Source organism: Pan paniscus, chromosome 19 (assembly GCF_029289425.2).
Source record: "Pan paniscus chromosome 19, NHGRI_mPanPan1-v2.0_pri, whole genome shotgun sequence".
Lineage (NCBI taxonomy): Eukaryota > Metazoa > Chordata > Mammalia > Primates > Hominidae > Pan > Pan paniscus.
In genome coordinates, this window is record NC_073268.2 from 20209229 (window position 1) to 20221387 (window position 12159).

General features: G+C 50.5%; 1 protein-coding gene across 2 annotated transcripts; it reads right to left on the bottom strand.

The window, feature by feature from the left end:
* Nucleotides 1–5: 5 nt before the first annotated feature.
* Nucleotides 6–11689, bottom strand: LOC100979196 (sulfotransferase 1A3). Of its 2 annotated transcripts, XM_063598994.1 has the most exons (8): nt 5003–11689; nt 3456–3607; nt 3226–3351; nt 3039–3136; nt 1505–1631; nt 1315–1409; nt 636–816; nt 6–513 (listed from the first exon to the last, which is right to left on the bottom strand). In XM_063598994.1, the coding sequence occupies exons 2-8, from the start codon at nt 3601–3603 to the stop codon at nt 401–403; spliced, it is 888 nt and encodes a 295-aa protein (XP_063455064.1). In that variant the 5' UTR covers nt 3604–3607; nt 5003–11689; the 3' UTR covers nt 6–400. The 2 variants fall into 2 exon arrangements, with proteins under 2 accessions (XP_063455064.1, XP_034797586.1); XM_034941695.3 differs by having other exon boundaries at nt 28–513; nt 3456–11689.
* Between the last annotated feature and the right edge of the window lie 470 nt (nt 11690–12159).

Here is a 12159-nt window from a genome sequence, read left to right on the forward strand (position 1 = left end):
ACAAATCATATTTTATTTTAATTGAGCTTTATTTTCTTTGGAGGGAGGGTCTTGCTTGTCATCCAGGCTGTAGTGAATGGGCATGTCATAACTCACTGTATCCACAACCTCCTGGGCTGAAATGATCCTCCAGCCTCTGCTTCCCAAGTAGCTGGGACTACAGGTAAGTGCCAGCACATGTGGCTAATTTTTTTACATCTTTGTAGAGATGAGGTCTCACTATTTTACCAGGCTGGTCTCAAATTCGTGGCCTATTGTGATCCTACCAGCTCAACCTCCCAAATCGCTGGGATTGCAGACATGAGCCACTGTGCCTGACTCAAAAATCATACTTTATTCTTGAGCCCATTGGTCAGGGTAGATTCGCACACTCCCTCTGCAGTGACTCCAGGAGCCCCTCTCACAGCTCAGAGCGGAAGCTGAGGCTGCAGCCTGCCATCTTCTCCGCATAGTCCGCATCGAAGCGCTCATTCTGCGCCACGGTGAAGGTGGTCTTCCAGTCCCCAGCCATGCCTGGGGGAGGAAGGCAGGGAGCAAAGCTGGAGTCTCATCCCAGGGGAGGCCCCAAGTGCCTATGGGGAGGCTGCAGCTGCTGCTCCCACCCGCCCCAAACCCCCGTGCTGGCCAGCACCCACCTTTCCTCATGAAGGGGGAGGTGCTGTGGTCCATGAGCTCCTGGGGGACGGTGGTGTAGTTGGTCATAGGGTTCTTCTTCATCTCCTTGAACGACGTGTGCTGAACCATGAAGTCCATGGTCTCCTCTGGCAGGGAGTGCCCCACAAACTCCAGGATCTTTTGAATCTCCCTTTTGGGGTTCTGAGCAGCAGAGGGCTCCTCAGTGGAGCAAAACAAAACGGGTCCCCCTCTCTAACCTCAGAGGGGATCTGGCCACTTCCCCTAGAAACCCCAAAGAGCCTCAACCCCTGGGGCCCTAGTCTCTGGAGTAAAATGAATTGATCTCTGCCCTGTGATCCCATCATGAACAGGGCTTGGCGCCTATGGGTGAGGACCGGGATGGTCTTCTTCCGTGACTGTGGCCCTGGGTAGCACACCCTTTGGTGAGGATAAGCAATAGGACTAAGTATCTGATCCGTGGCCACCCATGCAGCTGACTCAGGTGCAGAAGATGAAAGCTGTGCCGAGCCTGCTGCCAGGTGGGGCTGCAGTGGGGGGGCCTGGGCCAGGGAGGTAGGATGGGGAATCTGGGCTTGCTGTGGGAGCCGCCCAGGGACGGGGCTGGGTGGCCTTGGTGGGTCCCTGTGAGGTGCCTGCCCCCAGGTGTCACATGGGGGGAAGCATCACAGGCGGTCTCACCTCCTTCATGTCTTCATAGAAGAGGTAGAGAACAGGGTGGGTGCGGCTCAGCTCCCACCACTCCTGCATGTGCTGGTACCAGGACCCGTAGGACACTAGAGAAGCGGGCAGGGGGCACCGACACAGGGTTGCTGTACGTTATAGCCACCACCCCTCGGCTTCACACCCTCCTTCCTCCAGTCAAGCCCACCTTCTCCAGCCATGAACTTTTCCAGGAAGCTGTCCCAGGTCCCAGGCTCAGGGTGCGCCTTTTCCATACGGTGGAAATGGTAGTAGGAGACCGCCACGTCCTTTGGGTTTCGGGCAACATAGACCACCTGCAGGGGCAGAGGACCCAGCCCCAGCACCATCACCACACAGCCCACCCCAGGCCAGCTCATCTGTTGAACTGGCAAAGGAGGAACCTGAGGCTTAGAGGCTGACTTGCTTGAGATCTCACTGCACAGGTAGGGCCAAGCTGGGATCTGAACCCTGCTCGGAAGCCAAAGTCCTGCCTGGTTCCTGAGACCATATTCTATACTAATATAATCTGCACCAATGCCATCATACCCTGATCTGGAGCAAGGCATGCCTGGTCCCCACCAGCTCCCCCTCCTCTGCTGACCTGTGAGCACCCACATGCTGCCTTTCTTAAGTGTGCACTGTAGAGACTCACTATCCTTGCATCAGACCCTCATCAGAGCAAGAGGCAGACAGTGTCCTCTCTCAAGATGTGATGAAGGCTGGGCGTGGTGGCTCACGCCTCTAATCCCGGCACTTTGGGAGGCCAAGGTGGCCAGATCACCTGAGGTCAGGAGTTCAAGACCAGCCTGACCAACATGGTGAAACCCCATCTCTACTAAAAATACAAAATTAGCCGGGCGTGGTGGCAGGTACCTGTAATCCCAGCTCCTTGGGAGGCCGAAGCAGGAGAATTGCTTGAACCCAGGAGGCGGTGGTTGCAGTGAACCGAGAACACACGATTGCACTCTAGCCTCGGCAACAAGAGTGAAACTGTCTCAAAAAAAAAAAAAAAAAAAAAAAGGGCCAGGCGCGGTGGCTTACGCCTGTAATTCCAGCACTTTGTGATGTCGAGGCAGGAGGATCACAAGGTCAAGAGTTTGAGATCCGCTTGACCAACATGGTGAAACCCCGTCTCTACTAAAAAGAATACAAAAATTAGCCGGGTGTGGTAGCGCACGCCTGTAATCCCAGCTACTCAGGAGGCTGAGGCAGGAGAATCACTTGAACTGGGGAGGCGGAGGTTGCAGTGAGCTGAGATCATGTCACTGCACTCCAGCCAGGGTGACAGAGCAAGACTCTGTCTCAAAAAAAAAAAAGATGTGATGAGCCTGGCAGAAGCGAGGAGGCCCTTCCAGAAGAACAGGAACATGGCTGAGAGGGCACCTGAGCCCCCCTTCCTGGCTTTCCTTGCCAGTCAGTGGGAACTTTTTTTTTCGTAGAGATGGTTTTGCTGTGTTGCCCAGGCTGGAGTGCAGCAGCAGGATCATCAGGGCTCATTGCAGCCTCCTATTTGCATAAACAATCCTCCCCGCTGAGCCTCCTAAGTAACTGGGAACAGTCTATGCCACCATACCAGGTTGTTAATTTTATTTTTGTAGAGATGGGATGTCATCTCTACAGCAATGTTGCCCAGGCTGGTCTCCATCTCTCGCCTTCAAGGGATCCTCCCTCCTCAGTCTCAAACTGGGATGACAGGTGTGAACCACTGAGCCCGGCCTCACCTTGACCTTCTGATCCAACAGAGTCTGAGGGAGCAGAGCCAGGGGCAGGTGTGACTTGATGAGCCGTGGGGGCGGTGTGTCTTTCAGAGTCTCCAGCCCTGAGTAGTGGGTCAGGGAAGGTCTGGTGAGCTGAAGCCCCAGCCCTGTCTTCCTCCACTTCCCTTACCCCCAGGACCCAGCCATGCACCTGAGGGTTCCCCTGGATCACTGACCTCAAGGAAGGGCACCCGTACGTAGATGGGAGCCCGGTTACACTTCTCTAGGTCGCCGCCCTGGTAGATCATGTCCAGTATCTGGCTCACCCAGGTGGTGCCTGGAGAGGGAGGGAGATAGGAGGTGAGCAGGCTGAGGGCACGACCTTGCTGACCAAGGTGGGGACTGCCGCCTGGGAGAGGGTGGGTGGCCCTCCTCACTTACCAGACTTGGGGTAGGTGTTGATGAGCAGGTCATCAGGTCGGGCTTGGAAGCTCTGCAGGGGCCCCAGTGCCTCTGCAAAGTACTTGATGAGCGGGACCCCCTTCACGTACTCCAGTGGCGGGCGGGAGGTGTCCTGGATCAGCTCCATGTTCCTGCGTCAGGGGCCAGAGCCAGGCCCGTTCCCTTACCACCATCACAACAGCAAGAAAGCGGGATTCTCTCTTTTTTTTTTTTTTTGAGATGGAGTCTCACTCTGTCACCCAAGCTGGAGTGCAGTGTGGCACAATCTCAGCTCACTGCAAACTCCACCTCTTGGGTTCAAGCAATCCTCCCGCCTCGGCCTCCCAAGTAGCTGGGATTACAAGCATGTACAACCATGCTCAGCTAATTTTTTTTTTTCTTTAGTAGAGATGGGGTTTCACCATGTTGGCCAGGCTGGTCTAGAACTCCTGGCCTCAAGTGATTTGTCTACCTCAGCCTCCCAAAGTGCTGGGATTACAGGTGTGAGCCAGCACCCAGCTGCCCCTTTGCAGAGTTTTTGCTTTCAGGGAAGTCACTGAGGCCTAGGGAGGCTGAGTGACTTGCCCGCACTCACAAAGTCCGTCAGTGGCGGGGCTGGGGCTGAAACCAGGTCGTTCCCCAGCCTGGCCGCACCTTTCAGTCACCTGCAGAGCTGTTCAAAATCCCAGGGCCTGGGGCATAGTGCAGACCAGTGAAAGCACCCTCGTAGCGCGGGGCCCAGATATCAGGGTGTGTGAAGGTCTCCAGGACAGTCCAGCTGTGCTGAGGAAGCTCTAGGGCCTGCCTGTGCTGTCTCCCTGCCAGTCAGTGCCCTTTGTCTCACCATTTCCTGCTGTGACCCCCAGCCTCTACCCAGTGCGCTCCTCTCCCCGATGCTTCCCTCCTTGAGCCCCCCTCATGCCCCTCACATGTGGAAACCTCCCAGGCCGGCCAGGTCTGTGATCCACTTGCTTGGCCACAGTCCATCTGGGCTCCAGAACAAACACAGCCCATTGAGCAACTAAGCTGGTACCAGGGGCTAGAGCCTCGTGTGGGAATGAAAACTGTGACTCATCAAAAGGAGGGGCCCAGGCAGGGTGACTCCCGCCTGTAATCCCAGAGCCTTGGGAGGCCAACGGGAAAGGATCCCTTGAGCCCTGGAGTTTGAGACCAACCTGGACAACAAAGCAAGACCTCTCCTCTACAAAAAATATTTTTCAAAATTAGCTGGGTGTGGTGGCTTGCTCTTGTAACCCCAGCTACTCAGGAGGCTGAGGCGGCAGGATTGCCTCAGCCTAGGAATTTGAGGCTGCAGTGGGCCAGGATCCCACCACACTCCAGCCTGGGTGACAGAGCAACACCCTGTCTCAAAAATACACAAAGGAAAAGAAGGAACGCAGGGGGATTCCGGCCAGGCTGGGTTGTCTAATTGAAATGGAATATCCATGGGAAAGGGCAGGGATGGCAGAGGCCTCGGCTTCTAGAATGTTGGAGCCACAAGCTGAGCAGGGTGAAGGTGCCCTGGGCCATTCCAACGTGTCACTCACCTGAGCTCTCGGGAACCTGACCTGTTCTCTCCTTGCCTGCAGGGGCTGAGTATGGGTGCGGTGTAGGGAGTGTAGGGCTGCTCTCTGCCCTGAGGGTTTTGAAGGTCCAATGTGGGAGGGATCTAAAGTCAGGGCTGGGAACTCCAGGAAGGAAGGGGTGGGGTTGAGGGTGGGGAAGCTTCTCTATTACCCTCCTTACCACCACAGCTCCAGCCAAGCTTGGAGTGATCTGCAAACCCAAGATGTGAGTTTAGTGTATAGAAAACACATGAATGAAAGGCAAAAGGGGCCAACATTGGTATTTGGGTTTTTTTTTTTTTTTTTTTGAGCTGTCACTAGGCTCCTGACCTTCCCTCTGAACTCCACCCTGCAGGGCAGGCCAACAGACAAGCTTTCTTTCTTTCTTTTTCTTTTTTTTATATGAGATGGAGACTCGCTCTCTCGCCCAGGCTGCAGTGCAGTAGCACGATCTCCGCTCACTGTAACCTCCCCCTCCTGGGTTCAAGCGATTCTTCTGCCTCAGCCTCCCGAGTAGCTGGGATTACAGGTGCACACCACCACATCCGGTTAATTTTTGTATTTTTAGTAGAGACGGGGTTTTGCCATGTTGGCCAGGCTGGTCTCAAACTCCTGAGCTCAGATGATCCGCCCGCCTCGGCCTCCCAAAGTGCTGAGATTACAGGCATGAGCCACCATGCCTGGCCGACAAGCTTTCTCTAATTGACCCAGGCAAGGGAGGTGAGTGAGTGGAGGGGAAAGGTGGGATAGGCAGGCCTGGGAAAAGTCACCTACCTGCTGGCTACAGGCCAGTCTTGAAGGCGGCAGGGGTTCTGGCCCAGTGCAGTCCACAGGCCCCCAGCAGCCCAGGCATTCCAGGCTCTGACCACAAGGCCAGTCTGGAGTGATGTGTGGGGGCAGAGTGAAGGGGCAGAAGTGGAGCAGAGCATGGACATATAGAACAAGAAAGAGGCTGAGCGTGGTGGCTCACGCCTGTAATCCCAGTACTTTGGGAGGTCGATGCAGCAGGATCACCTGAGGTCAGGAGTTCGAGACCAAGCTGGCCAACATGGTGAAACCCTGTCTCTACTAAAAATACAAAAATTAGCTGGGCATGATTGCGGGCACCTGTAATCCTAGCTACTTGGGAGGCTGAGGCAAGAGAATCACTTGAACCCAGGAGGCGGAGGTGTCAGTGAGCCAAGATCACACCACTGCACTCCAGCCTGGGCAACAGAGTGAGACTCTTGTCTCAAAAAAAAAAAAAAAAAAAAAAAAGGAAAGAAAGAACAGAAAGAATAAGAAAGGACAAGGACACTGGAGCCCCATTGCCCTAGGAGCCAGCCCTAGCTTCATGGCTCCTGGGGGACCTCACAGAGCATCAATAGAAGATCCTAGAAGAAAAACAACCCTGGCAGGTGCTTTTCTTTCCCTGGGTTTGAAGGAGGCTCCGTAGACAAGAGACTAGAGGAGATTAAGACTTGGAAGCCACAGGGCCCCGTGGAAGGAGGGCATCCCCCCATCCTCCTTGGTCTCTGTCCTATTTGAGACAGGGTCTTGCTCTGTCACCTAGGCTGGAGTGCAGTGGCGCAGTCTTGGCTCACTGCAACCTCCGCCTCCCAGGTTCAAGCTATTCTCCTGCCTCAGCCTCCTAAGTAGCTGGGATTACAGGCGTGCGCGACCACGCCCAGTTAAGTTTTGTAGTTTTAGTAGAGATGGGGTTTCACCATGTTGGTGAGGCTTGTCTCAAACTCGACCTCAGCTGATCCGCCCGCCTAGGCCTCCCAAAGTGCTGGGATTACAGGCATGAGCGACTGCGCCCGGCCCAACATGGGTAAATATTTTAAACGACCTTGAGTGAAAAAGCACATTGCAGAATGAAAAGTACAGCATGCACACCAATGTGATATATTATGGATACATCCATATGTTGTAATATGTATTATATATGTAGCAATGTGTACTATGTTTAAAAACATTCAAGAAGAAAATAAAACACCAAATTCAGGAATAGTGGTTACATCTGGGGAGAGAGGGGAGAAAATGAGGTTGGAGAAAGGGCTTCAAATTTGCTTTCTTTTACAAAAAGATACAAAGTAAATACATATAACAGTTCAAAACCAGTCTCCTTCAGTTCTCCTCCTCAGTGGACAACCATTCTCACATATCCCTGGTGTATCTTTCCAGAGATAGCCTATGCACATACAAGGACACATATGTACATGTATTCCCCTACCCTAACTTCTTTTTAAATAGTGATGGTGGCAAGCATTACACATTGTTGATCTGTACTTTTTAAACAATGTATCTCGAACTTTGATACATGTCAGTGCATAAAGAGCTTCTTTGTTCTTTTTTTTTTTTTTTTTTTTTTCCCGAGACGGAGTCTTGCTCTGTAGCCCAGGCTGGAGAGCAATGGCATGATCTCCTCTCACTGCAACCTCTGCCTCCTGGATTCAAGCGATTCTCCTGCCTCAGCCTCCCAAGTAGCTGGGATTACAGGTGCTTGCCACCATGCCCAGCTAATTTTTGTATTTTTAGTTGGCCAGGCTGGTCTCGAACTCTTGACCTCAGGTGATCCACCTGCTTTGGCCTCCCAAAGTGCTGGGACTACAGGCACCAGCCACCGCGCCCGGCCTCTTTGTTCGTTTTTTTTTTTTTTTTTTTTTTTTTTTACAGCTGTGCAATACTTCTTTGTGTGGCTACCAGAGTTTTTGAACCAGTCTCATATACATAAAATGTAGACTATTCTTTTACTACAAAAAGCTTCACTACAATGAATATCCTTAGAAAAATGTGATTCTACACAAATGCACAGTTTTATTTTTTAAAGACAGAGTTTTGTTCTGTTGTTCAGGCTAGAATGCAGTGGCATCATCATAGCTCATGTAACTTTGAGCTCCTGGGCTCAAGTGATCCTCTTGCCTCAACCTCCTGAGTAGGTAGGACAAAAGACATGCACCACCACTTTTTTTTTTTTGTAGAGCTGGGGTCTCATTATGTTGACCAGGTTAGTCTCGAACTCCTGGCCTCAAGCAATCCTCCCTTGTCAGCCTCCCAAAGTACTGGGATTACAGGTGTAAGCCAGTGTGCCTGGCCATTATACAAAATATTAAATCAAAATTTTTTTCTTTTTTTGGGACAGAGTCTCACTCTGTTGCCCAGGCTGGAATGCAGTGGCATTATCTCAACTCACTGCAACCTCCATGTCCCGAATTCGAGTGATTCTCCTGCCTCAGCTTCTCAAGTAGCCAAGTAGCTGGGACTATAGGCATGCATTACCACACCTGGCTAATTTTTATATTTTTAGTAGAGACAGGGTTTTGCCATGTTGGCTAGACTGGTCTTGAACTCCTGACCTCAGTGATCCACCCACCTTGGCCTCCCTAAGTGCGGGGATTACAGGCATGAGCCACCATGCCCGGTTTAAACCAAAAATTTTAAAAATAATTAATACTTAACACTGTTAAACCGTATACTTAAAAATAGTTAAGATGGCAAATTGTGTATTTTACCACAAGTAAAGATAAAAATAAATGAATAACTTATGAACAAATTCCCAGAAGCAGAAATGCTGGGTCTTTTCAAACAACCAGTCCTCCAACAAGACCAGATCCATTTACTTTCTGCTCTAACATTTTCCAATGTCTTTTACCCAAGCACAGTTCAATACAGCATATTATCAGACTTTTTTGATCTGAAAAGCGGACGTGGTATTTCACTGCAATCTTAATTTGCATATTTTATTTTTTGTAAGCTTTCAATTTGTCGCTTATCCATTTATATAATTTTTTCTTTTTTTTTGTTGAGACAGAGTTTTGCCCTTGTTGCCCAGGTTGGAGTACAATGGCGTAATCTCAGCTCACTGCAACCTCCGCCTCCTGGTTTCAAGCAATTCTCCTGCCTCAGCCTCCCAAGTAACTGGGATTACATGCGCCTACTACCACAGCTGGCTAATTTTTTTGTTTTTTTGGTTTTTTTTGAGATGGAGTCTCACTCTGTTGCCCAGGCTGGAGAGCAGTGGTCAGATCTCGGCTCACTGCGAGCTCTGCCTCCCGGATTCGCGCCATTCTCCTGCTTCAGTCTCCCTAGTAGCTGGGACTATAGGCGCCCGCCACCGCGCCCAGTTAATTTTTTTTTTGTATTTTTAGTAGAGATGGGGTTTCACCGTATTATCCAGGATGGTCTCGATCTCCTGACCTCATGATCCGCCCGCCTCGGCCTCCCAAAGTGCTGGGATTACAGGTGTGAGCCACCGCGCAGGGCCATTTTTTTGTATTTTTTTAGTAGAGATGGGGTTTCACCAGTTGGCCAGGCTGGTCTCGAACTCCCGACCTCAGTTGATCTACCCGCGTTGGCCTTCCAAAGTGCTGGGATTACAGGCGTGAGCCACCGTGCTCGGCCTTATATAATATTTTTTAAAGCATGAGCTATGTTACTTTTGTAGTAAAATAGCCATTGAGGATATTCTTAAAATTTAGGGTCTGGAGAACCTTGATTCAGTTTTTGAGAAGCTTGTTGATGCTTTCAAAAAACCTTATTGCATTATGGCCAGGAGCGGTGGCTCATGCCTGTAATCCCAGCGCTTTGGGATGCCGAAGCAGGTGCATCACCTGAGATCAGCAGTTTGAGACCAGCTTGGCCAACATGGCAAAACCCTATCTCTACTAAAAATAGGAAAAAAATTAGCCGGGTGTGGTGCTGGGTGCCTGTAATCCCAGCTACACGGAAGGGTGAGGCAGGAGAATTGCTTGAACCCAGGAGACGGAGGTTGTAGTGAGCCGAGATCATACCACTGCACTCCAGTCTGGACGACAACCGTGAGACTCCACCTCAAAACAAAAACCAAAAAAACCTTATTGCATTATACCTATATCAATTTCCTGATTTACTATTATACTGTCTTTATGTTTGATGTTACTATTGGGGGAAACTGGGTGAAGGTGTGCAGGACTCTATGTACTATTTTTGAAACTTCTTGTGAGGCTGTATTTCTAAAAAACAAAATTTTGTGATGTTTTTCTGGTTTGGGGGCTCTGCACTGACCAGCTATCATCCTTGAGCCATGATGGCACCCAGGTCTGTGAACTGACAAGCCCTACCTGCAAGACAGCTACTAGATTAGAAAGAATAACTGAGGACTTGAAAAAGAGGCAAGCCTTTGGAGGCTGACTCTGGCCTCTGACTCTGTTAGTGTCACATTCTATCTAACTCAGCGAGCACACAGAAGCCAAGCAACTAAAATTCACACTGCCATATTTCTTACATTTGTATCTGTGCCATTCATTTAGTGTCCATTCATTTACATAATCCCAATGCCACTAAGGGTAGACCTCTGCAATAAGAGGACCTCTGCAAGGTATACAAACTCCTTTCCTTCTTTTTTTGTTGTTATCCCCTGAATATCTTCTATTTGAATCCTGTAGCTCAAGCCATACATGACTCTCTGGAGGCCCCCTAGCAAGCCTTTGAATTCACAGTTCCCCTGCATCTGGATCTACCCCCTTTTTCCCTCCAGTCCCTTTATGTAAAGAACTCCTACCATTCTTCAAGAAAGTTCAAGCATCATCTCCACTGGGAAGCCTTCCTGGATTTCCTATGACCCTCTCCCCACCTGCTTCCAACTCCACTCCAACAGGTAAAGTTAACTCAATCTTCTAGGCATCCTACTGCAACCTCCGCTAGACAAAGCTCCATTAAAACATTTATATCACTATATTGTCATCATTTGTTTAAACATGTCTGTTCCTAATGGATTAAAAACCCCTGAGGACATATATTTTGTGACATTCATTTTTGTGTTTTCAGTGCCAGCAACAATGCCATACTGAAGGTACTCAGTACATATTTGAGGAAGGAGTTAGCCAGGACCTTGCCAGCTTCCTCTGCACTTCAGCTAAAGCCAACCAAATTCTTGGGTAATTCATTCCAGCCCAGAGCCAGGTGTTTTGACGTCAGCTGAAGCTCTCATAACTCTGCCAAAGAAGAGTTCTTGGCACTGGTTAGGCGCCCTCTAGTTGTGTGACTCTCTCCATATCTGTCTCCTTATCTTTAGTGTTTTTGTTTGTTCGTTTGTTTGTTTGTTTGTTTTTGAGATGGAGTCTCACTGTCGCTCAGGCTGGAGTGCAGTGGCGCGATCTTGGCTCACTGCAACCTCCGCCTTCCGGGTTCAAGCGATTCTGAGTAGCTGGGATTACAGGCCCGCGCCACCACACCTGGCTTTTGTTGTTGTTGTTGTTTGTTTTGAGACGGAATTTCGCTCTTGTTGCCCAGGCTGGAGTGCAATGGCACGATCTCTGCTCACCGCAACCTCCGCCTCCTGGGTTCAAGCGATTCTCCTGCCTCAGCCTCCCACGTAGCTGGGATTACAGGCATGTCCCACCACGCCCGGCTAATTTTGTATTTTTAGTAGAGACGGGGGTTCTCCATTTTGGTCAGGCTAGTCTCGAACTCCCGACCTCAGGTGAGCTGCCCACTTTGGCCTTCCAAAGTGCTGGGATTACGGGAGTGAGCCACCGTGCCCGGCCTTATTTTTGTATTTTTACTAGAGACGGGGTTTCACCATGTTGGCCAGGCTGGTCTCGAACTCCTGACCTCAGGTGATCCACCCGCCTCGGCTTCCCAAACTGTTGGGATTACAGGCGTGAGACATGGCGCCCGGCCTGTCTCCTTATCTTTAAAATGTGGACAATAAAAGCATCTCCCCACAGGGCTGTAGGGAGGATTACAAGAGATAATGCATGAAAAGCTTTTGGCACAGTGCCTAGCAGAGGGTGGAGTACGCTTCTCAAAGAATAGTCCCGTGCACGCGTTGAATCAATGAGTGGAAGAAATAACTTGAGGTTGCCTGTTTATTTACTGAGTGCCTACCATGGAATCAGGGAAGGTTTTCTGCAACCTTTACTTTGACAGGGAAGGGCTTGTACAGGTGAAGGTGGTAGCCGTCGGTAGCGACGACGAGGGTATTCCAGGCTGTCAGGAGGTTCTTGCCAGACAGCTGTGTGGGAGTGGGCGGCCAGCATCCCCCGAAAGCGCGGGGAAGGCAGCTCGGTCGGGTGGAGGAAGCGATGGAATCCACGCTGAGCTCCAGTCCTGGGTAGTTATTAGCCGCGTGACTTTGGCCAAATTACTGCACCTCTCTCAACTTCCCGAACTGTAGA

What these genes read in the sequence shown, in the direction of transcription:
- LOC100979196 (XM_063598994.1), bottom strand. Translation starts at nt 3,603, where the DNA reads ATGGAGCTGATCCAGGACACCTCCCGCCCGCCACTGGAGTACGTGAAG. An exon ending in CAACACCTACCCCAAGTCTG is followed by an intron (nt 3,352 to 3,455) that starts GTAAGTGAGGAG and finishes CTCCCTCTCCAG; the next exon opens with GCACCACCTGGGTGAGCCAG. An exon ending in CTCCCCCTTCATGAGGAAAG is followed by an intron (nt 514 to 635) that starts GTGGGTGCTGGC and finishes TTCCTCCCCCAG; the next exon opens with GCATGGCTGGGGACTGGAAG.